Source organism: Hyla sarda, chromosome 6 (assembly GCF_029499605.1).
Source record: "Hyla sarda isolate aHylSar1 chromosome 6, aHylSar1.hap1, whole genome shotgun sequence".
NCBI classification, from domain to species: Eukaryota; Metazoa; Chordata; class Amphibia; order Anura; family Hylidae; genus Hyla; species Hyla sarda.
Window position 1 is genome coordinate 293948459 of NC_079194.1, and position 22500 is coordinate 293970958.

General features: G+C 49.2%; 1 protein-coding gene across 1 annotated transcript in view; it reads right to left on the reverse strand.

Annotated features, from left to right (window-relative positions):
• NAV2 (neuron navigator 2) overlaps positions 1 to 10831 on the reverse strand; it is a gene marked incomplete in the record, with an annotated part of 234265 nt that extends 223434 nt beyond the window's left edge. The window contains 1 exon segment of the mRNA XM_056527781.1: positions 9455 to 10831. Coding sequence (XP_056383756.1) covers positions 9455 to 9712 — 258 coding nt within the window.
• Positions 10832 to 22500: the final 11669 nt, after the last annotated feature.

Sequence of the window (22500 nt, forward strand, 5' to 3'; positions counted from 1 at the left end):
TGCAGAGCACTCAGTAAGGTATTGGTACAGTGCAGAGCACTCAGTAAGGTATTGTACAGTGCAGAGCACTCAGTAAGGTATTGGTACAGTGCAGAGCACTCAGTAAGGTATTGGTACAGTGCAGAGCACTCAGTAAGGTATTGGTACAGTGCAGAGCACTCAGTAAGGTATTGGTACAGTGCAGAGCACTCAGTAAGGTATTGGTACAGTGCAGAGCACTCAGTAAGGTATTGGTACAGTGCAGAGCACTCAGTAAGGTATTGGTACAGTGCAGAGCACTCAGTAAGGTATTGTACAGTGCAGAGCACTCAGTAAGGTATTGGTACAGTGCAGAGCACTCAGTAAGGTATTGGTACAGTGCAGAGCACTCAGTAAGGTATTGGTACAGTGCAGAGCACTCAGTAAGGTATTGTACAGTGCAGAGCACTCAGTAAGGTATTGTACAGAGCAGAGCACTCAGTAAGGTATTGGTATAGTGCAGAACACTCAGTAAGGTATTGGTACAGTGCAGAGCACTCAGTAAGGTATTGGTACAGTGCAGAGCACTCAGTAAGGTATTGTACAGTGCAGAGCACTCAGTAAGGTATTGGTATAGTGCAGAACACTCAGTAAGGTATTGGTACAGTGCAGAGCACTCAGTAAGGTATTGATACAGTGCAGAGCACTCAGTAAGGTATTGATACAGTGCAGAGCACTCAGTAAGGTATTGATACAGTGCAGAGCACTCAGTAAGGTATTGGTACAGTGCAGAGCACTCAGTAAGGTATTGTACAGTGCAGAGCACTCAGTAAGGTATTGTACAGTGCAGAGCACTCAGTAAGGTATTGGTACAGTGCAGAACACTCAGTAAGGTATTGGTACAGTGCAGAACACTCAGTAAGGTATTGTACAGAGCAGAGAACTCAGTAAGGTATTGTACAGTGCAGAGCACTCAGTAAGGTATTGGTACAGTGCAGAGCACTCAGTAAGGTATTGGTACAGTGCAGAGCACTCAGTAAGGTATTGGTACAGTGCAGAGCACTCAGTAAGGTATTGGTACAGTGCAGAGCACTCAGTAAGGTATTGGTACAGTGCAGAGCACTCAGTAAGGTATTGTACAGTGCAGAGAACTCAGTAAGGTATTGTACAGTGCAGAGAACTCAGTAAGGTATTGTACAGTGCAGAGAACTCAGTAAGGTATTGGTACAGTGCAGAGCACTCAGTAAGGTATTGGTACAGTGCAGAACACTCAGTAAGGTATTGGTACAGTGCAGAACACTCAGTAAGGTATTGTACAGAGCAGAGAACTCAGTAAGGTATTGTACAGTGCAGAGCACTCAGTAAGGTATTGGTACAGTGCAGAGCACTCAGTAAGGTATTGATACAGTGCAGAGCACTCAGTAAGGTATTGGTACAGTGCAGAGCACTCAGTAAGGTATTGGTACAGTGCAGAGCACTCAGTAAGGTATTGGTACAGTGCAGAGCACTCAGTAAGGTATTGGTACAGTGCAGAGCACTCAGTAAGGTATTGGTACAGTGCAGAGCACTCAGTAAGGTATTGGTACAGTGCAGAGCACTCAGTAAGGTATTGTACAGTGCAGAGCACTCAGTAAGGTATTGGTACAGTGCAGAGCACTCAGTAAGGTATTGTACAGTGCAGAGCACTCAGTAATGTATTGGTACAGTGCAGAGCACTCAGTAATGTATTGGTACAGTGCAGAGCACTCAGTAAGGTATAAGTACAGTGCAGAGCACTCAGTAAGGTATTGGTACAGTGCAGAGCACTCAGTAATGTATTGGTACAGTGCAGAGCACTCAGTAAGGTATTGTACAGTGCAGAGCACTCAGTAAGGTATTGTACAGTGCAGAGCACTCAGTAAGGTATTGGTACAGTGCAGAGCACTCAGTAAGGTATTGTACAGTGCAGAGCACTCAGTAAGGTATTGGTACAGTGCAGAGCACTCAGTAAGGTATTGGTACAGTGCAGAGCACTCAGTAAGGTATTGGTACAGTGCAGAGCACTCAGTAAGGTATTGGTACAGTGCAGAGCACTCAGTAAGGTATTGGTACAGTGCAGAGCACTCAGTAAGGTATTGGTACAGTGCAGAGCACTCAGTAAGGTATTGGTACAGTGCAGAGCACTCAGTAGGGTATTGGTACAGTGCAGAGCACTCAGTAAGGTATTGTACAGTGCAGAGCACTCAGTAAGGTATTGGTACAGTGCAGAGCACTTAGTAAGGTATTGTACAGTGCAGAGCACTCAGTAAGGTATTGGTACAGTGCAGAGCACTCAGTAAGGTATTGGTACAGTGCAGAGCACTCAGTAAGGTATTGGTACAGTGCAGAGCACTCAGTAAGGTATTGGTACAGTGCAGAGCACTCAGTAAGGTATTGGTACAGTGCAGAGCACTCAGTAAGGTATTGGTACAGTGCAGAGCACTCAGTAAGGTATTGTACAGTGCAGAGCACTCAGTAAGGTATAGGTACAGTGCAGAGCACTCAGTAAGGTATTGTACAGTGCAGAGCACTCAGTAGGGTATTGGTACAGTGCAGAGCACTCAGTTAAGAATTGGTACAGTGCAGAGCACTCAGTAGGGTATTGGTACAGTGCAGAGCACTCAGTAGGGTATTGGTACAGTGCAGAGCACTCAGTAAGGTATTGGTACAGTGCAGAACACTCAGTAAGGTATTGGTACAGTGAAGAGCACTCAGTAAGGTATTAGTACAGTGCAGAGCACTCAGTAGGGTATTGGTACAGTGCAAAGCACTCAGGAAGGTATTGGTACAGTGCAGAGCACTCAGTAAGGTATTGGTACAGTGCAGAGCACTCAGTAAGGTATTGTACAGTGCAGAGCACTCAGTAAGGTATTGTACAGTGCAGAGCACTCAGTAAGGTATTGGTACAGTGCAGAGCACTCAGTAAGGTATTGGTACAGTGCAGAGCACTCAGTAAGGTATTGGTACAGTGCAGAGCACTCAGTAAGGTATTGTACAGTGCAGAGCACTCAGTAAGTTATTGATACAGTGCAGAGCACTCAGTAAGGTATTGTACAGTGCAGAGCACTCAGTAAGGTATTGATACAGTGCAGAACCCTCAGTAGGGTATTGGTACAGTGCAGAGCACTCAGTAGGGTATTGGTACAGTGCAGAGCACTCAGTAAGGTATTAGTACAGTGCAGAGCACTCAGTAGAGTATTGGTACAGTGCAGAGCACTCAGTAAGGTATTGGTACAGTGCAGAGCACTCAGTAAGGTATTGGTACAGTGCAGAGCACTCAGTAAGGTATTGGTACAGTGCAGAGCACTCAGTAGGGTATTGGTACAGTGCAGAGCACTCAGTTAAGCATTGGTACAGTGCAGAGCACTCAGTAAGGTATTGGTACAGTGCAGAGCACTCAGTAAGGTATTGTACAGTGCAGAGCACTCAGTAAGTTATTGATACAGTGCAGAGCACTCAGTAAGTTATTGATACAGTGCAGAGCACTCAGTAGGGTATTGGTACAGTGAAGAGCACTCAGTAAGGTATTAGTACAGTGCAGAGCACTCAGTAGAGTATTGGTACAGTGCAGAGCACTCAGTAAGGTATTGGTACAGTGCAGAGCACTCAGTAGGGTATTGGTACAGTGCAGAGCACTCAGTTAAGCATTGGTACAGTGCAGAGCACTCAGTAAGGTATTGGTACAGTGAAGAGCACTCAGTAAGGTATTAGTACAGTGCAGAGCACTCAGTAGAGTATTGGTACAGTGCAGAGCACTCAGTAAGGTATTGGTACAGTGCAGAGCACTCAGTAGGGTATTGGTACAGTGCAGAGCACTCAGTTAAGCATTGGTACAGTGCAGAGCACTCAGTAAGGTATTGGTACAGTGCAGAGCACTCAGTAAGGTATTGGTACAGTGCAGAGCACTCAGTAGGGTATTGGTACAGTGCAGAGCGCTTTGGTCAGCATGTCAGTCTTACAGCGCGGAGCTTCTAGACAGATTTATTAGGTCAGTTGCGAAGTGCAGAACAGTCAGTAGGTCAGCGGCACAGTATGGAGCATTACAGATGGCCCTTATATGTAATTTACACAGGAAGGATATATGTATCTCAGTAGTAGGTCAGTGCACATCGTATGGATAGTCTTATTAGCTCAGTTTCTCAGCGCAGAGCACCTGCACAGTGCAGAACAACTGGGTCAGTGGTTTAGTAGGTCAGAGGCCGAGTGCAGGTCAGTAGTACGGTGTGCGGCACATAGTATATTAGCAAATATAAGCTATAGAATTGGGCTAGGCATGCTGTATACAGTGCAGAGTATTAGGATTGGGCTAGGCACGCTGTGTACAGTGCACAGTATTAGGATTGGGCTAGGCACGCTGAGTACAGTGCATAGTATTAGGATTGGGCTAGGCACGCTTTGTACAGTGCAGAGTATTAGGATTGGGCTAGGCACGCTGTGTACAGTGCACAGTATTAGGATTGGGCTAGGCACGCTGTGTACAGTGCATAGTATTAGGATTGGGCTAGGCACGCTGTGTACAGTGCATAGTATTAGGATTGGGCTAGGCACGCTTTGTACAGTGCAGAGTATTAGGATTGGGCTAGGCACGCTGTGTACAGTGCACAGTATTAGGATTGGGCTAGGCACGCTGTGTATAGTGCAGAGTATTAGGATTGGGCTAGGCACGCTGTGTACAGTGCAGAGTATTAGGATTGGGCTAGGCACGCTTTGTACAGTGCAGAGTATTAGGATTGGGCTAGGCACGCTGTATACAGTGCAGAGTGTTAGGATTGGGCTAGGCACACTGTGTACAGTGCAGAGTATTAGGATTGGGCTAGGCACGCTGTGTACAGTGCAGAGTATTAGGATTGGGCTAGGCACACTGTGTATAGTGCAGAGTATTAGGATTGGGCTAGGCACGCGGTGTATAGTGCAGAGTATTAGGATTGGGCTAGGCACGCGGTGTATAGTGCAGAGTATTAGGATTGGGCTAGGCACGCTGTGTACAGTGCAGAGTATTAGGATTGGGCTAGGCACGCGGTGTATAGTGCAGAGTATTAGGATTGGGCTAGGCACGCTGTATACAGTGCAGAGTATTAGGATTGGGCTAGGCACACTGTGTATAGTGCAGAGTATTAGGATTGGGCTAGGCACGCTGAGTACAGTGCAGAGTATTAGGATTGGGCTAGGTACGCTGTATACAGTGCAGAGTATTAGGATTGTGCTAGGCACACTGTGTATAGTGCAGAGTATTAGGATTGGGCTAGGCACACTGTGTATAGTGCAGAGTATTAGGATTGGGCTAGGCACGCTGTGTACAGTGCAGAGTATTAGGATTGGGCTAGGCACGCTGTGTACAGTGCAGAGTATTAGGATTGTGCTAGGCACGCTGTATACAGTGCAGAGTATTAGGATTGGGTTAAGCACGCTGTGTACAGTGCAGAGTATTAGGATTGGGCTAGGCACGCTGAGTACAGTGCAGAGTATTAGGATTGGGCTAGGCACGCTGTGTACAGTGCAGAGTATTAGGATTGGGCTAGGCACGCTGTGTACAGTGCAGAGTATTAGGATTGGGCTAGGCACGCTGAGTACAGTGCAGAGTATTAGGATTGGGCTAGGCACGCTGTGTACAGTGCAGAGTATTAGGATTGGGCTAGGCACGCTGAGTACAGTGCAGAGTATTAGGATTGGGCTAGGCACGCTGTGTATAGTGCAGAGTATTAGGATTGGGCTAGGCACGCTGAGTACAGTGCAGAGTATTAGGATTGGGCTAGGCACGCTGTGTACAATGCAGAGTATTAGGATTGGGCTAGGCACGCTGTGTACAGTGCAGAGTATTAGGATTGGGCTAGGCACGCTGTGTACAGTGCAGAGTATTAGGATTGGGCTAGGCACGCTGTGTACAGTGCATAGTATTAGGATTGGGCTAGGCACGCTGTGTACAGTGCAGAGTATTAGGATTGGGCTAGGCACGCTGTGTACAGTGCATAGTATTAGGATTGGGCTAGGCACGCTGTGTACAGTGCAGAGTATTAGGATTGGGCTAGGCACACTGTGTATAGTGCAGAGTATTAGGATTGGGCTAGGCACGCTGTGTACAGTGCAGAGTATTAGGATTGGGCTAGGCACGCTGTGTACAGTGCAGAGTATTAGGATTGGGCTAGGCACGCTGTGTACAGTGCAGAGTATTAGGATTGGGCTAGGCACGCTGTGTACAGTGCAGAGTATTAGGATTGGGCTAGGCACGCTGTGTACAGTGCAGAGTATTAGGATTGGGCTAGGCACGCTGTGTACAGTGCAGAGTATTAGGATTGGGCTAGGCACGCTGAGTACAGTGCAGAGTATAGGGTCAGTAAGATAGCAGGTGTGGACGTGATATGTCGGTGCAGATGTTCAGTATGTCAGCACTGCAGTGGAGTATAATGTCAGCGCCAGATGGGTGTGCTGCCGATCTACTACCGCTGCAGGGAATACAACAATCCAGGACAGGAGATATGTATATGTAGTAAGGAGCGGCGGTGCCTCAATATATCGGGAGGGTCACACCTTAAACACTAGAACAAGTATCTTACATGGAATCATTTGTTCTCTACTGTGCGCTCCTGGGAAAGCTGAGTGACGACCAACATGCTGGAGATGTCACCCAGTCTACTCAGGATCAGTGCACCTGCTCAGTGATATTATAGGAATCTGGGAAAGCTGGGTGGCATCCCATGTAACCATGAGTGGATGTGTTATTTCCTGGGCTTTCTCCACTCCCCGTAACAGGTGCCCCCACAATGACAGCGCGTCCCAGTCCTTCCCACTACATTGCTGGGAGAACTGGCTCCAGAACGAATTTTCCAATGTGTTTGTAGGAAAAAGTGACTTGTATAGAAGACTAAATATAACGCTCGATGCCATCTGCTGGGTGAACGCTGCCGACTGCGGATTCATGTCCTGCCACCCAAGCAGTGCCCCCCCAAATATACAAGGGCCCAGACCTCACCGCATTCTCCTGCCCTAAATCTTCTCGCCCCCATGAGGATACAATGGATTCACAATAATACAGGAAGCCATTCTGCAGCTTCCACAGTCCCTCCTAACACCCAGCGCCTTTGTGTCACCAGCCCAATATTCTGGAGTAACACGTCCCCCCGCTATGTGTCTATCACTAGAAAGCAGAGATCTGCTCCCCGGCCCCCTCCACATACACCATGATTATTTTATGTCACTGAACACAAGGGCCGGGCCCCCAATAACCATTCACCCCCCACCCACTTATATCACCAGTGTCCAATATAATACTAGCCGGGATAGCACCAGGCCCCAAATACCACTTCACCCCCCACCCACTCACATCACCAGTGTCCATTATATTACTAGCCTGAATGGCCCCCAATAACCATTCACCCCTGCCCCATTTCATCACCAGTGTCCATTCCACCAGCCCCCCAATAGCCCTTCACCCCCCCCCACATCACCAGTGTCCATTCCACCAGCCCCCAATAACCATTCACCCCTGCCCCATTTCATCACCAGTGTCCATTACACCAGCCCCCAATAGCCCTTCACCCCCCACCCACATCACCAGTGTCCATTCCACCAGCCCCCCAATAGCCCTTCACCCCCCACCCACATCACCAGTGTCCATTCCACCAGCCCCCCAATAGCCCTTCACCCCCCACCCACATCACCAGTGTCCATTCCACCAGCCCCCCAATAGCCCTTCACCCCCACCCACTCACATCACCAGTGTCCATTACACCAGGCCCCCAATAGCCCATCACCCCCCACCCACTCACATCACCAGTGTCCATTACACCAGGCCCCCAATAGCCCATCACCCCCCACCCACTCACATCACCAGTGTCCATTACACCAGACCCCAATAGCCCTTCACCCCCCACCCACTCACATCACCAGTGTCCATTACACCAGGCCCCCAATAGCCCATCACCCCCCACCCACTCACATCACCAGTGTCCATTACACCAGGCCCCCAATAGCCCCTTCACCACCCACTCACATCACCAGTGTCCATTACACCAGACCCCAATAGCCCTTCACCCCCCACCCACTCACATCACCAGTGTCCATTACACCAGCCCCCAATAGCCCCTTCACCCCCCACCCACTCACATCACCCGTGTCCATTACACCAGACCCCAATAGCCCCTTCACCCCCCACCCACTCACATCACCCGTGTCCATTACACCAGACCCCAATAGCCCTTCACCCCCACCCACTCACCTCACCAGTGTCCATTCCCCCCGGCCCCCAATAGCCCTTCACCCCCCACCCACTCACCTCACCAGTGTCCATTCCCCCCCGGCCCCTCTCTCACCTCCATCTTAGTATACCAGTCACATCCTCCCCGTCTGACTTGCCTTCCTAAACGCCACCTGTCTGAATCCGCCAATTTCCTGGCATCCTTTACTATTAGACTAAGGGGAACATTTTGCATTATGGATTTGTCTGGAGGCATCTTAATGTAAAACGCAGCACGGTTCTGCTTTACAGAAATCGCATATTGACAGATTTAACCCTTCATATATGATTCATGATAAAGGTCGACTAACAAAATCTATCCCATGCATCCAACAAAGCAAAATCCACAGTGATGATCCAAAAAACCATTGGGGGGAGGAGGGAAATATTCTGCAGGAATCACATGTACGTGTCCTGGATAAAATCATATACATATGGTTAGATGGCAAAATGCTCAGTAGGTGAAGCCCCTACAACAGTGGTCTCAAACTGTGGCCCTCCAGATGTTGCACAACTTCAACTCCCAGCATGTTCGGACAGCCAAACCCCTGTCTGCCTCCTCCAGAGGATCCACACTGATCATGAAGTTTTGCAAAAAGGAAGCCTTGATTTACCTTTCATGATCAGTGTACATCCTCTGGAGGAGGAAGACAGGTGTTTGGCTGTCCGGGCATGCTGGGAGTTTAAGTTTTGCAAAAAGGAAGCCTTGATTTACCTTTCAACTCCCTGCATGCCTGGACAGCCAAACACCTGTCTGCCTCCTCCAGTGGATCCACAATGATCATGAAAGATAAATTAAGGCTTCCCTTTTTTGCAGAACTTCAACTCCCAGCATGCCTGAACAGCCAAACACCGGTCTGCCTCCTTCAGTGGATCCACACTGATCATGAAAGGTAAATCAAGGCTTCCCTTTTGCAAAACTTCAACTCCGAGCATGCCCGGACAGCCAACGGCTGTCCGGGCATGCTGGGAGTTGAAGTTTTGCAACATCTTGAGACCACTGCCCTACATACTGTTTGGGTGGTATAGAAAATATTCAATAGGTGACTCTTCCCATCCACCCTCCCTCCACCCGAAACCTCCTGGGCAGCACGCTGTCTCCTGCATATTCTACATGGTCTGCTCTATTCCGGACATCAATCGTCTGACAGACATGACATAGCTCTACCCCACCTGAGATGGTTGCGTCTCTATAACGTTCCGGCACACGAGTGACACCAACAGACACGTATACGATCACTCTCTGACCTGTGTGTCGAATCCGTTCTCGTCAGAGTCCGTCTTCTTGATGGGCAGAGCTTCTCCCGTGGACTCGTAACCAAAGTTTGGCTTCAGCGGGATCTGGCCGGTGGTGTAGGACGGCTTGGACACTTCTATCTTGTTCCCTAATTTCAGGTAACAAGGCTGTGGGATTGTCCTTGCGGGAACGTGAAGGATCGGCGCGGCGCTGTGGACCGGTTTGGGCAGTCCGGATTTCATCTTGGAAGCCACCAGGATGGATGGCATCTTCTCCACCTTCTAGACACCTCTAGAATTTGTTTCTCTGTAGACCAACCTTGTCCTATAAGAAGAAGAAGGAAAATCCTCACGATCACGTCCGGCGCTGGGCTCTCCGGCTAGACATGAATTAGTGGACCTGCGTCTCCATCTTTAGGACAAGGTCTCATGATGTTTCTTTTAGAGAGAGAGAAGACCTCGCGAGCGTCTCCCTTCATGAGAATCTTCTCGGCAGAATGTCGAGCGCGTCGTCTGACACCTGTAATTCTGTAACGCTCGTCTTCATTATCCTCGTCAGGACATCTTCCCGATGCGTCTGGGGAAACCTATAGGCATCTGTTTGGTCTCTGGCCCGGATCGGCGTGGCTTCTCCCAAGGATTTCCAGCTTAAGATGTATTTCCTTCGGTCTCAGCCAAGAAGCAGACGCAGCTTAGGACGCCGACGGCTGATGCCCGTGGATATTTAGCTTCGAAAGGAAATCAGGTTCCTTAGCTGGAGGTTTGCGGCTTGTAGAAGGCTCCGTATGGCTGCCAGGATCCTGCCGCAGCGCACGTTCCTGTAGGGAAATCTCAGCACTGCGGTGACAGATGACTAGAGAGTAAAGCCAACCTGTAGACCTTAGCAGAATGGTAATGTGTCGGTGGCACGGAGCGGAGTATGTGTGGGTGCAGCCTGCATTTTGACAGTACAGTGGAATGGAGGCTGCTGGTTGGAGGATGAGGAAATCTCTCTGCAGAAGAGGAGTGGCCGCCGCTCGGCTGTCAGAGGCTCTCACCGTACTAGGGAAAAGCAACCAGATTTCAAACAGCCGAATCACTGCCGGGAATACAGCGTGGTGTGAATCAGCCTCCAGGATTCAAGGGAAAACATCGCCGGGGATGGAAAAACGGTGCGTTTCCTGAGCGGCGTCCTGGGCACGGATCATGTGACTCTGCTGTGTGGTATCTATATGACGGCAGGGACACAGTTCACCAACCGTCTGCTGCTGAAATACAGTTCACACCAAGCAGAAATCAGGAGGGTTTTCTGTCCAGATCTGCAGCATGTCACTACTTTTTTTTTGTGCAGTTTTGCGCTGCATAGGGTGAAATATAGAGAAATCGCATATTGACATGTTTAACCCTTCATACACCGTTCATGATAAAGGTCGACTAACAAAATGTATCCTATGCATCCAACAATGCAAAATCCACAGAGATGATCCAAAAAAAAAAAACATTGGGGGAGGAGGGAAATATTCTGCAGGAATCACACGTACGTGTCCTGGATAAAATCATATACATATGGTTAGATGGCAAAATGCTTCAGGTGAAGCCCCTACAACAGTGGTCTCAAACTGTGGCCCTCCAGATGTTGCACAACTTCAACTCCCAGCATGTCCGGACAGCCAAACACCTGTCTGCCTCCTCCAGAGGATCAACACTGATCATGAAAGGTAAATCAAGGCTTCCCTTTTGCAAAACTTCAACTCCCAGCATGCCCGGACAGTCAAACACCTGTCTGCCTCCTCAAGTAGGGAGCTGATTGGTTGCTATGGGCAACTCAGCAACTTTTCCTCTGGACAGGTTTTGATACATTTGCGTAAATATTTTTTTTTTTTTTATTTTTTTTTTTTGTGCAAATGTAAAATTCAGCGCATCTGCAAACCACAATAAATGCTAAAAACTGTGCAGACATTGAAATAGCGCTAAATCTTGCAGAGGCACATAGGGCACTGACCCTTGGGGCCTCCACTATTTTCGCCCCAGTGACTTGTCCAGAGACATAATGACACGACAGGGGCAGTAATAAAGAACCATGTACTGAGCGTAGTTATTTAGATAATGCAACGGTTTCCAAACAGCGTGCCTCCAGCTATTGCAAAACTACAACTTCAGCATGCCCTGACAGCCCTCCCAGTTTGCTTGCCAGTTCACATATTGCAGGAAAAAAAAAACAAGGTAGTAAGACTGGCGGGTTTCGGGCCCTCATGGTCATTACTCATCGTCTGGAGTTGTGGTCTCCACACTGTGGACCTCCCGATGTTGCAAAACCACAACTCACAGCAAGCCTAGACAGCCTTTGGCTGTCCAGGCATGTTGAGAGTTGTAGTTTTGCAACAGCTGGAGGCACACTGTTATGAAAACACTGAGGTAATGGATGGCACGATATGGGAAGTATACTGATCAATACTATAGCCCACCCACCCCCTAGAGAGATGGAGATGATCAATATGAAAATAGTGCCAAATTAGATAACTTCGGTGCAAGTCAATGCGCAAAACTAAATAACCCAGTGTGCGTAATTTATCAGGCGCAAGCCAGTTGATTGGTCCACGATACAAGTATTAGTGTGAACAAGTGTCATTAAAGGACAACTGCAGCGCAATATACACTTATCCCCTATCTACAAGATAGGGGATAAGTGTTTGATCGCAGGGGGTCCGACCCCTGGGACCCCCCGCGATCTCCCTAACGGGGCACCGCCATTAGCGCTCATAGTGAGCGCTAAGGCGCGTAGCATCGACCTAGAGGTCGAATGATGCCCCGTCTCCTCCCCGTCCCAATACAGTTCTATGGGGGAGGCACGAACGCTGCCCCCCCCCGCCTCTCCCATAGAGATGTATGGAGGAGGCGTGCCGGCCGCAACCTCATGCTGCGGCCGGCACGCCCCCTGCACGGGAGAGCCGCGGCCCTGTACAGGAGATCACAGGGGGTCCCAGCGGTCGGACCCCCCGCGATCAAACACTTATCCCCTATCCTGTGGATATGGGATAAGTGTTAATCACGCTGCAGATGTCCTTTAACCTTTTCCCCAAGTGTCATCATCCTGTACCCCCAAGTGTCATCATCCTGTACCCCCGAGTGTCATCATCCTGTACCCCCGAGTGTCATCATCCTGTACCCCCAAGTGTCATCATCCTGTACCCCAAATGTCATCATCCTGTACCCCAAATGTCATCATCCTCTACCCCTAAGTGTTATCATCCTCTACCCATAAGTGTCATCCTCCTGTACCCCAAGTGTCATCATCCTGTACCCCAAGTGTCATCATCCTGTACCCCAAGTGTCATTATCCTGTACCCCAAGTGTCATTATCCTGTACCCCGAGTGTCATCATCCTGTACCCCAAGTGTTATCATCCTGTACCCCAAGTGTTATCATCCTGTACCCCGAGTGTTATCATCCTGTACCCCGAGTGTTATCATCCTGTACCCCGAGTGTTATCATCCTGTACCCCGAGTGTCATCATCCTGTACCCCGAGTGTTATCATCCTGTACCCCAAGTGTCATCATCCTGTACCCCAAGTGTCATCATCCTGTACCCCAAGTGTCATCATCCTGTACCCCAAGTGTCATCATCCTGTACCCCAAGTGTCATCATCCTGTACCCCAAGTGTTATCATCCTGTACCCCAAGTGTCATCATCCTGTACCCCAAGTGTCATTGTCCTGTACCCCATATCTCAGCGCTCTATTGACTATGAGGCCCAGGATAATGATTTCCTCCTCTATAACATTTACTATATGTCTGGACCCTCCTGACCCCTCATCCATCTGTTATTCTGCGGATTATACCAGATTCGGATCTCCTCGTGTGTTGCGGCTCCGGTAAGAGGTCGCTGTGAGATGTTGATGAGGATTTGTGTCGGACGTGTCACATTCAGGAGCAATAACTGAGAAGAAATGTGAAGGCTGAGACTGTCGCTGGTTTCTATGGAGATTCTACTATATCATTTCTAGAGCTAAGGAAACAACGTTCTGAACTATGCAACACTACAAATACAAGAATACACGGGCGGATACTGTGATGTGTGACCCTACAGCCCAAACTGCACCCAACATATACAAGAATACACGGGAGGATACTGTGATGTGTGACCCTACAGACCAAACTGCACCCAACATATACAAGAATACACGGGAGGATACTGTGATGTGTGACCCTACAGTCCAAACTGCACCCGACATATACAAGAATACACGGGCGGATACTGTGATGTGTGACCCTACAGCCCACACGGCACCCAAAATATACAAGAATACACGGGCGGATACTGTGATGTGTGACCCTACAGCCCAAACTGCACCCAACATACACAAGAATACACGGGCGGATACTGTGATGTGTGACCCTACAGACCAAACTGCACCCAACATATACAAGAATACACGGGCGGATACTGTGATGTGTGACCCTACAGACCAAACTGCACCCAACATATACAAGAATACACGGGAGGATACTGTGATGTGTGACCCTACAGCCCAAACTGCACCCAACATATACAAGAATACACGGGCGGATACTGTGATGTGTGACCCTACAGCCCAAACTGCACCCGACATATACAAGAATACACGGACGGATACTGTGATGTGTGACCCTACAGCCCAAACTGCACCCAACATATACAATACACGGGAGGATACTGTGATGTGTGACCCTACAGCCCAAACTGCACCCAACATATACAAGAATACACGGACGGATACTGTGATGTGTGACCCTACAGCCCAAACTGCACCCAACATATACAATACACGGGAGGATACTGTGATGTGTGACCCTACAGCCCAAACTGCACCCAACATATACAAGAATACACGGGCGGATACTGTGATGTGTGACCCTACAGCCCAAACTGCACCCGACATATACAAGAATACACGGACGGATACTGTGATGTGTGACCCTACAGCCCAAACTGCACCCAACATATACAAGAATACACGGGAGGATACTGTGATGTGTGACCCTACAGCCCACACGGCACCCGACATGTACAAGAATACACGGGCGGATACTGTGATGTGTGACCCTACAGTCCAAACTGCACCCGACATATACAAGAATACACGGGCGGATACTGTGATGTGTGACCCTACAGCCCACACGGCACCCGACATATACAAGAATACACGGGAGGATACTGTGATGTGTGACCCTACAGCCCACACGGCACCCGACATATACAAGAATACACGGGCGGATACTGTGATGTGTGACCCTACAGCCCACACGGCACCCGACATATACAAGAATACACGGGATGATACTGTGATGTGTGACCCTACAGCCCACACGGCACCCGACATGTACAAGAATACACGGGATGATACTGTGATGTGTGACCCTACAGCCCACACGGCACCCGACATATACAAGAATACACGGGAGGATACTGTGATGTGTGACCCTACAGTCCAAACTGCACCCGACATATACAAGAATACACGGGCGGATATTGTGATGTGTGACCCTACAGCCCACACGGCACCCGACATATACAAGAATACAGGGGCGGATACTGTGATGTGTGACCCTACAGTCCAAACTGCACCCGACATATACAATAATACACGGGAGGATACTGTGATGTGTGACCCTACAGCCCACACGGCACCCGACATATACAAGAATACACGGGCGGATACTGTGATGTGTGACCCTACAGACCACACGGCACCCGACATATACAAGAATACAGGGGCGGATACTGTGATGTGTGACCCTACAGCCCAAACTGCACCCAACATACACAAGAATACACGGGAGGATACTGTGATGTGTGACCCTACAGACCACACGGCACCCGACATATACAAGAATACAGGGGCGGATACTGTGATGTGTGACCCTACAGCCCACACGGCACCCGACATATACAAGAATACACGGGCGGATACTGTGATGTGTGACCCTACAGTCCAAACTGCACCCGACATATACAAGAATACAGGAGCGGATACTGTGATGTGTGACCCTACAGCCCACACGGCACCCGATATGTACAAGGACTAGACAACACACAGATCCGCCATGTTTTATTATGACAGTCACATGTTCCCTTCCTCCTCAGGAACAGACATGGTCAGGATTATTATGGGATGGAGGATGTCCACCTGTCGCCTCTCCAGGACGGGGTACACTGTGTATCATTGGGTTTTACAGAAGACAACATTTTCCTATAAATAAGTCATGGGAACAGAACTTTCCGGTAAAATATCACCTAATAATTCCATGACAACATCGTACCAGAAGAGATTAGTCAGAGAACACAAATAAAATATGTAGTCAGAAAAATCAATATCCTGACATAATCATCAAAAGAACATGGCGGATCAATATCCCTCAGTATGGTAAGAATACGGCAATAAACCTAAAAATACTCAGAAGACAAGGAACATGGAGAAGAAACCCAAGGACTGGAAGAGAAGGAGTCAGTGAGGGACGAGGCGCAAAAAATCCTGTGTGACACCAGGAGGGAGAAATCCATTGCCAAACTCCTCTGTCCTCCTCCAGACCCCTCTGTCCTCCTCCTCCAGACCCCTCTGTCCTCCTCCAGACCCCTCTGTCCTACTCCTCCAGACCCCTCTGTCCTCCTCCTCCAGACCCCTCTGTTCTTCTCCTCCAGACTCCTCTGTCCCCTCAAGGCTTCTCTGTCTCCATCTCCAGACTCCTCTGTTCTCCTCCAGACCCCTCTGTCCTTCTCCTCCAGACCCCTCTGTCCTTCTCCTCCAGACCCCTCTGTCCTTCTCCTCCAGACCCCTCTGTCCTTCTCCTCCAGACCCCTCTGTCCTTCTCCTCCAGACTCCTCTGTCCCCTCAAGGCTTCTCTGTCTCCATCTCCAGACTCCTCTGTTCTCCTCCAGTCCCCTCTGTCCTCCTCCAGACCCCTCTGTCCTCCTCCAGTCTCCTCTGTCCTCCAGATCCCTCTGTCCTTCTTCAGACTTCTCTGTCCTCCTCCTCCAGACTCTTCTGTCCCCTGTAGACTCCTCTGTTCTTATGTTCCAGACTCCTCTGTCCCCTCAAGGCTTCTCTGTCTCCATCTCCAGACTCCTCTGTTCTCCTCCAGTCCCCTCTGTCCTCCTCCAGACCCCTCTGTCCTCCTCCAGACCCCTCTGTCCTCCTCCAGACCCCTCTGTCCTCCTCCAGTTTCCTCTGTCCTCCTCCAGTCTCCTCTGTCCTCCAGATCCCTCTGTCCTTCTTCAGACTTCTCTGTCCTCCTCCTCCAGACTCTTCTATCCCCTGTAGACTCCTCTGTTCTTATGTTCCAGACTCCTCTGTCCCCTCAAGGCTTCTCTGTCTCCATCTCCAGACTCCTCTGTCCTCCTTCAGTCTCCTCTGTCCTCCTCCAGTCGCCTCCAGTCTCCTCTGTCCTCCTTCAGACTACCCTTTCCTCATACAGACTCTTTTAACCCCCTGGCTACTCTGCGTAGCCTCCTATCTCCTCATTCCCCTCCAGATGGTTTGACTAACATTAATAATAATGCTTATGGTCTGGTTAAAGGGGTCTTCTGGCCCAGTAAGATTGATGGCCTACAGGGGCTTAAAGCCATTTGCTCTGTTCACTGCGTCTCAGCTGCAGTAACCCGGTGCCACCACTAAACCGTGAGGGGAGCCAAATACTTACATCCCCAGTCACTGTTTAAAGTGGAGGCCACAAAGCAGATTGTCAGGGGTGGTTCCATATGTCCTGAGAGTCGGCCATCAATCATACTAGCCCAGAAAGCCCCTCTTAGACCTGACATACACACTGGATTAATGATACAGCAAAGCAAAGAGCGAAACACACTGCGCCATAATATCAAGTAAAACAAACCAAAAAACCGAACCACCCACCATTCCTGATCTGTTCAATCCAGAATGAGTGGAGTCCAGCGGCCATGGACTGGTTAAGAACAGTACACTAAGTAAGTTCACCTTGATGCAAACCAATTAATCCACTATAAGATAAGATAATGGGGTATGTCGGGTGCCGCACATCCAATGAACCCCACTATAAGATAATGGGGTATGTCGGGTGCAGCACATCCAATGAACTCCACTATAAGATAATGGAGGGTGTCGGGTGCCGCACATCCAATGAACTCCACTATAAGATAATGGAGGGTGTCGGGTGCCGCACATCCAATGAACTCCACTATAAGACAATGGAGGGTGTCGGGTGCAGCACATCCAATGAACCCCACTATAAGATAATGAGGTGTGTCGGGTGCCGCACATCCAATGAACCCCACTATAAGATAATGGGGTATGTCGGGTGCCGCACATCCAATGAACCCCACTATAAGATAATGGGGTGTGTCGGGTGCCGCACATCCAATGAACCCCACTATAAGATAATGGGGTGTGTCGGGTGCAGCACATCCAATGAACTCCACTATAAGATAATGGGGTGTGTCGGGTGCAGCACATCCAATGAACTCCACTATAAGATAATGGAGGGTGTCGGGTGCCGCACATCCAATGAACCCCACTATAAGATAATAGGGTGTGTCAGGTGCCACACATCCAATGAACCCCACTATAAGATAATAGGGTGTGTCGGGTGCAGCACATCCAATGAAACCCACTATAAGATAATGGGGTGTCGGGTGCAGCACATCCAATGAACCCCACTATAAGACAATGGGGTGTGTCGGGTGCAGCACATCCAATGAACCCCACTATAAGATAATGGGGTGTGTCGGGTGCCGCACATCCAATGAACCCCACTATAAGATAATGGAGGGTGTCGGGTGCAGCACATCCAATGAACCCCACTATAAGATAATAGGGTGAGTCGGGTGCAGCACATCCAATGAACCCCACTATAAGATAATGGGGTATGTCGGGTGCCGCACATCCAATGAACCCCACTATAAGATAATGGGGTATGTCGGGTGCAGCACATCCAATGAACTCCACTATAAGATAATGGAGGGTGTCGGGTGCCGCACATCCAATGAACTCCACTATAAGATAATGGAGGGTGTCGGGTGCCGCACATCCAATGAACTCCACTATAAGACAATGGAGGGTGTCGGGTGCAGCACATCCAATGAACTCCACTATAAGATAATAGGGTGTGTCGGGTGCTGCACATCCAATGAACTCCACTATAAGACAATGGAGGGTGTCGGGTGCAGCACATCCAATGAACTCCACTATAAGATAATGGGGTGTGTCGGGTGCCCCACATCCAATGAACCCCACTATAAGATAATGGGGTATGTCGGGTGCCGCACATCCAATGAACCCCACTATAAGATAATGGGGTGTGTCGGGTGCCGCACATCCAATGAACCCCACTATAAGATAATGGGGTGTGTCGGGTGCAGCACATCCAATGAACTCCACTATAAGATAATGGGGTGTGTCGGGTGCAGCACATCCAATGAACTCCACTATAAGATAATGGAGGGTGTCGGGTGCCGCACATCCAATGAACCCCACTATAAGATAATAGGGTGTGTCAGGTGCCACACATCCAATGAACCCCACTATAAGATAATAGGGTGTGTCGGGTGCAGCACATCCAATGAAACCCACTATAAGATAATGGGGTGTCGGGTGCAGCACATCCAATGAACCCCACTATAAGACAATGGGGTGTGTCGGGTGCAGCACATCCAATGAACCCCACTATAAGATAATGGGGTGTGTCGGGTGCCGCACATCCAATGAACCCCACTATAAGATAATGGAGGGTGTCGGGTGCAGCACATCCAATGAACCCCACTATAAGATAATAGGGTGAGTCGGGTGCAGCACATCCAATGAACCCCACTATAAGATAATGGGGGGTGTCGGGTGCAGCACATCCAATGAACCCCACTATAAGATAATGGGGTGTGTCGGGTGCCGCACATCCAATGAACTCCACTATAAGATAATAGGGTGTGTCGGGTGCAGCACATCCAATGAACCCCACTATAAGATAATGGGGTGTGTCGGGTGCCGCACATCCAATGAACCCCACTATAAGATAATGGGGTGTGTCGGGTGCCGCACATCCAATGAACCCCACTATAAGATAATGGGGTGTGTCGGGTGCCGCACATCCAATGAACCCCACTATAAGATAATGGAGGGTGTCGGGTGCCACACATCCAATGAATCCACTATAAGATAATAGGGTGTGTCGGGTGCAGCACATCCAATGAACCCCACTATAAGATAATAGGGTGTGTCAGGTGCCACACATCCAATGAACTCCACTATAAGATAATGGGGTGTGTCGGGTGCCCCACATCCAATGAACCCCACTATAAGATAATGGAGGTTGTAAGGTGCAGCACATCCAATGAACTCCACTATAAGATAATGGAGGGTGTCGGGTGCCCCACATCCAATGAACTCCACTATAAGATAATGGGGTGTGTCGGGTGCCCCACATCCAATGAACTCCACTATAAGATAATGGAGGGTGTCGGGTGCCGCACATCCAATGAACTCCACTATAAGATAATGGAGGGTGTCGGGTGCAGCACATCCAATGAACCCCACTATAAGATAATGGGGTGTGTCGGGTGCTGCACATCCAATGAACCCCACTATAAGATAATGGGGTGTGTCGGGTGCAGCACATCCAATGAATTCCACTATAAGATAATGGAGGGTGTCGGGTGCCCCACATCCAATGAACTCCACTATAAGATAATGGGGTGTGTCGGGTGCCGCACATCCAATGAACTCCACTATAAGATAATAGGGTGTGTCGGGTGCCGCACATCCAATGAACCCCACTATAAGATAATAGGGTGTGTCGGGTGCCGCACATCCAATGAACCCCACTATAAGATAATGGGGTGTGTCGGGTGCCGCACATTCAATGAACCCCACTATAAGATAATGGGGGGTGTCGGGTGCTGCACATCCAATGAACCCCACTATAAGATAATGGAGGGTGTCAGGTGCCGCAAATCCAATGAACTCCACCATAAGTTAATGGGGTGTGTCGGGTGCCGCACATCCAATGAACCCCACTATAAGATAATAGGGTGTGTCGGGTGCAGCACATCCAATGAACCCCACTATAAGATAATAGGGTGTGTCGGGTGCTGCACATCCAATGAACCCCACTATAAGATAATAGGGTGTGTCGGGTGCCACACATCCAATGAACCCCACTATAAGTCAATGGGGTGTGTCGGGTGCAGCACATCCAATGAACCCCACTATAAGTCAATGGGGTGTGTCGGGTGCCGCACATCCAATGAAACCCACTATAAGATAATGGAGGGTGTCGGGTGCAGCACATCCAATGAACTCCACTATAAGATAATGGGGTGTGTCAGGTGCAGCACATCCAATGAACCGCACTATAAGATAATGGAGGGTGTCGGGTGCAGCACATCCAATGAACCCCACTATAAGATAATGGAGGGTGTCGGGCGCAGCACATCCAATGAACTCCACTATAACATAATGGGGTGTGTCAGGTGCCGCACATCCAATGAACCCCACTATAAGATAATGGGGTGTGTCAGGTGCCGCACATCCAATGAACCCCACTATAAGATAATGGAGGGTGTCGGGTGCAGCACATCCAATGAACCCCACTATAAGATAATAGGGTGTGTCAGGTGCAGCACATCCAATGAACTCCACTATAAGATAATGGAGGGTGTCGGGTGCCGCACATCCAATGAACCCCACTATAAGATAATAGGGTGTGTCGGGTGCAGCACATCCAATGAATTCCACTATAAGATAATGGGGTGTGTCAGGTGCCACACATCCAATGAACCCCACTATAAGATAATAGGGTGTGTCAGGTGCAGCACATCCAATGAACTCCACTATAAGATAATGGAGGGTGTCGGGTGCCGCACATCCAATGAACTCCACTATAAGATAATGGAGGGTGTTGGGTGCCACACATCCAATGAACCCCACTAAAAGATAAAGGGGTGTGTCGGGTGCCGCACATCCAATGAATCCACTATAAGATAATAGGGTGTGTCGGGTGCAGCACATCCAATGAACCCCACTATAAGATAATGGAGGGTGTCGGGTGCCGCACATCCAATGACCCCACTATAAGATAATGGAGGGTGTCGGGCGCAGCACATCCAATGAACCCCACTATAAGATAATGGGGTGTGTCGGGTGCCACACATCCAATGAACCCCACTATAAGTCAATGGGGTGTGTCGGGTGCAGCACATCCAATGAACCCCACTATAAGTCAATGGGGTGTGTCGGGTGCAGCACATCCAATGAACCCCACTATAAGATAATGGGGTGTGTCAGGTGCAGCACATCCAATGAACCGCACTATAAGATAATGGGGTGTGTCAGGTGCAGCACATCCAATGAACCCCACTATAAGATAATAGGGTGTGTCAGGTGCAGCACATCCAATGAACTCCACTATAAGATAATGGAGGGTGTCGGGTGCCGCACATCCAATGAACCCCACTATAAGATAATGGGGTGTGTCGGGTGCAGCACATCCAATGAACCCCACTATAAGATAATAGGGTGTGTCGGGTGCAGCACATCCAATGAATTCCACTATAAGATAATGGGGTTTGTCAGGTGCCACACATCCAATGAACCCCACTATAAGATAATAGGGTGTGTCAGGTGCCACACATCCAATGAACCCCACTATAAGATAATGTAGGGTGTCGGGTGCAGCACATCCAATGAACTCCACTATAAGATAATGGGGTGTGTCGGGTGCTGCACATCCAATGAACTCCACTATAAGATAATGGGGTGTGTCGGGTGCCGCACATCCAATGAACTCCACTATAAGATAATGGAGGGTGTCGGGTGCAGCACATCCAATGACCCCACTATAAGATAATGGAGGGTGTCGGGTGCCGCACATCCAATGAACTCCACTATAAGATAATGGGGTGTGTCGGGTGCTGCACATCCAATGAACTCCACTATAAGATAATGGGGTGTGTCGGGTGCCGCACATCCAATGAACTCCACTATAAGATAATGGAGGGTGTCGGGTGCCGCACATCCAATGACCCCACTATAAGATAATGGAGGGTGTCGGGCGCAGCACATCCAATGAACCCCACTATA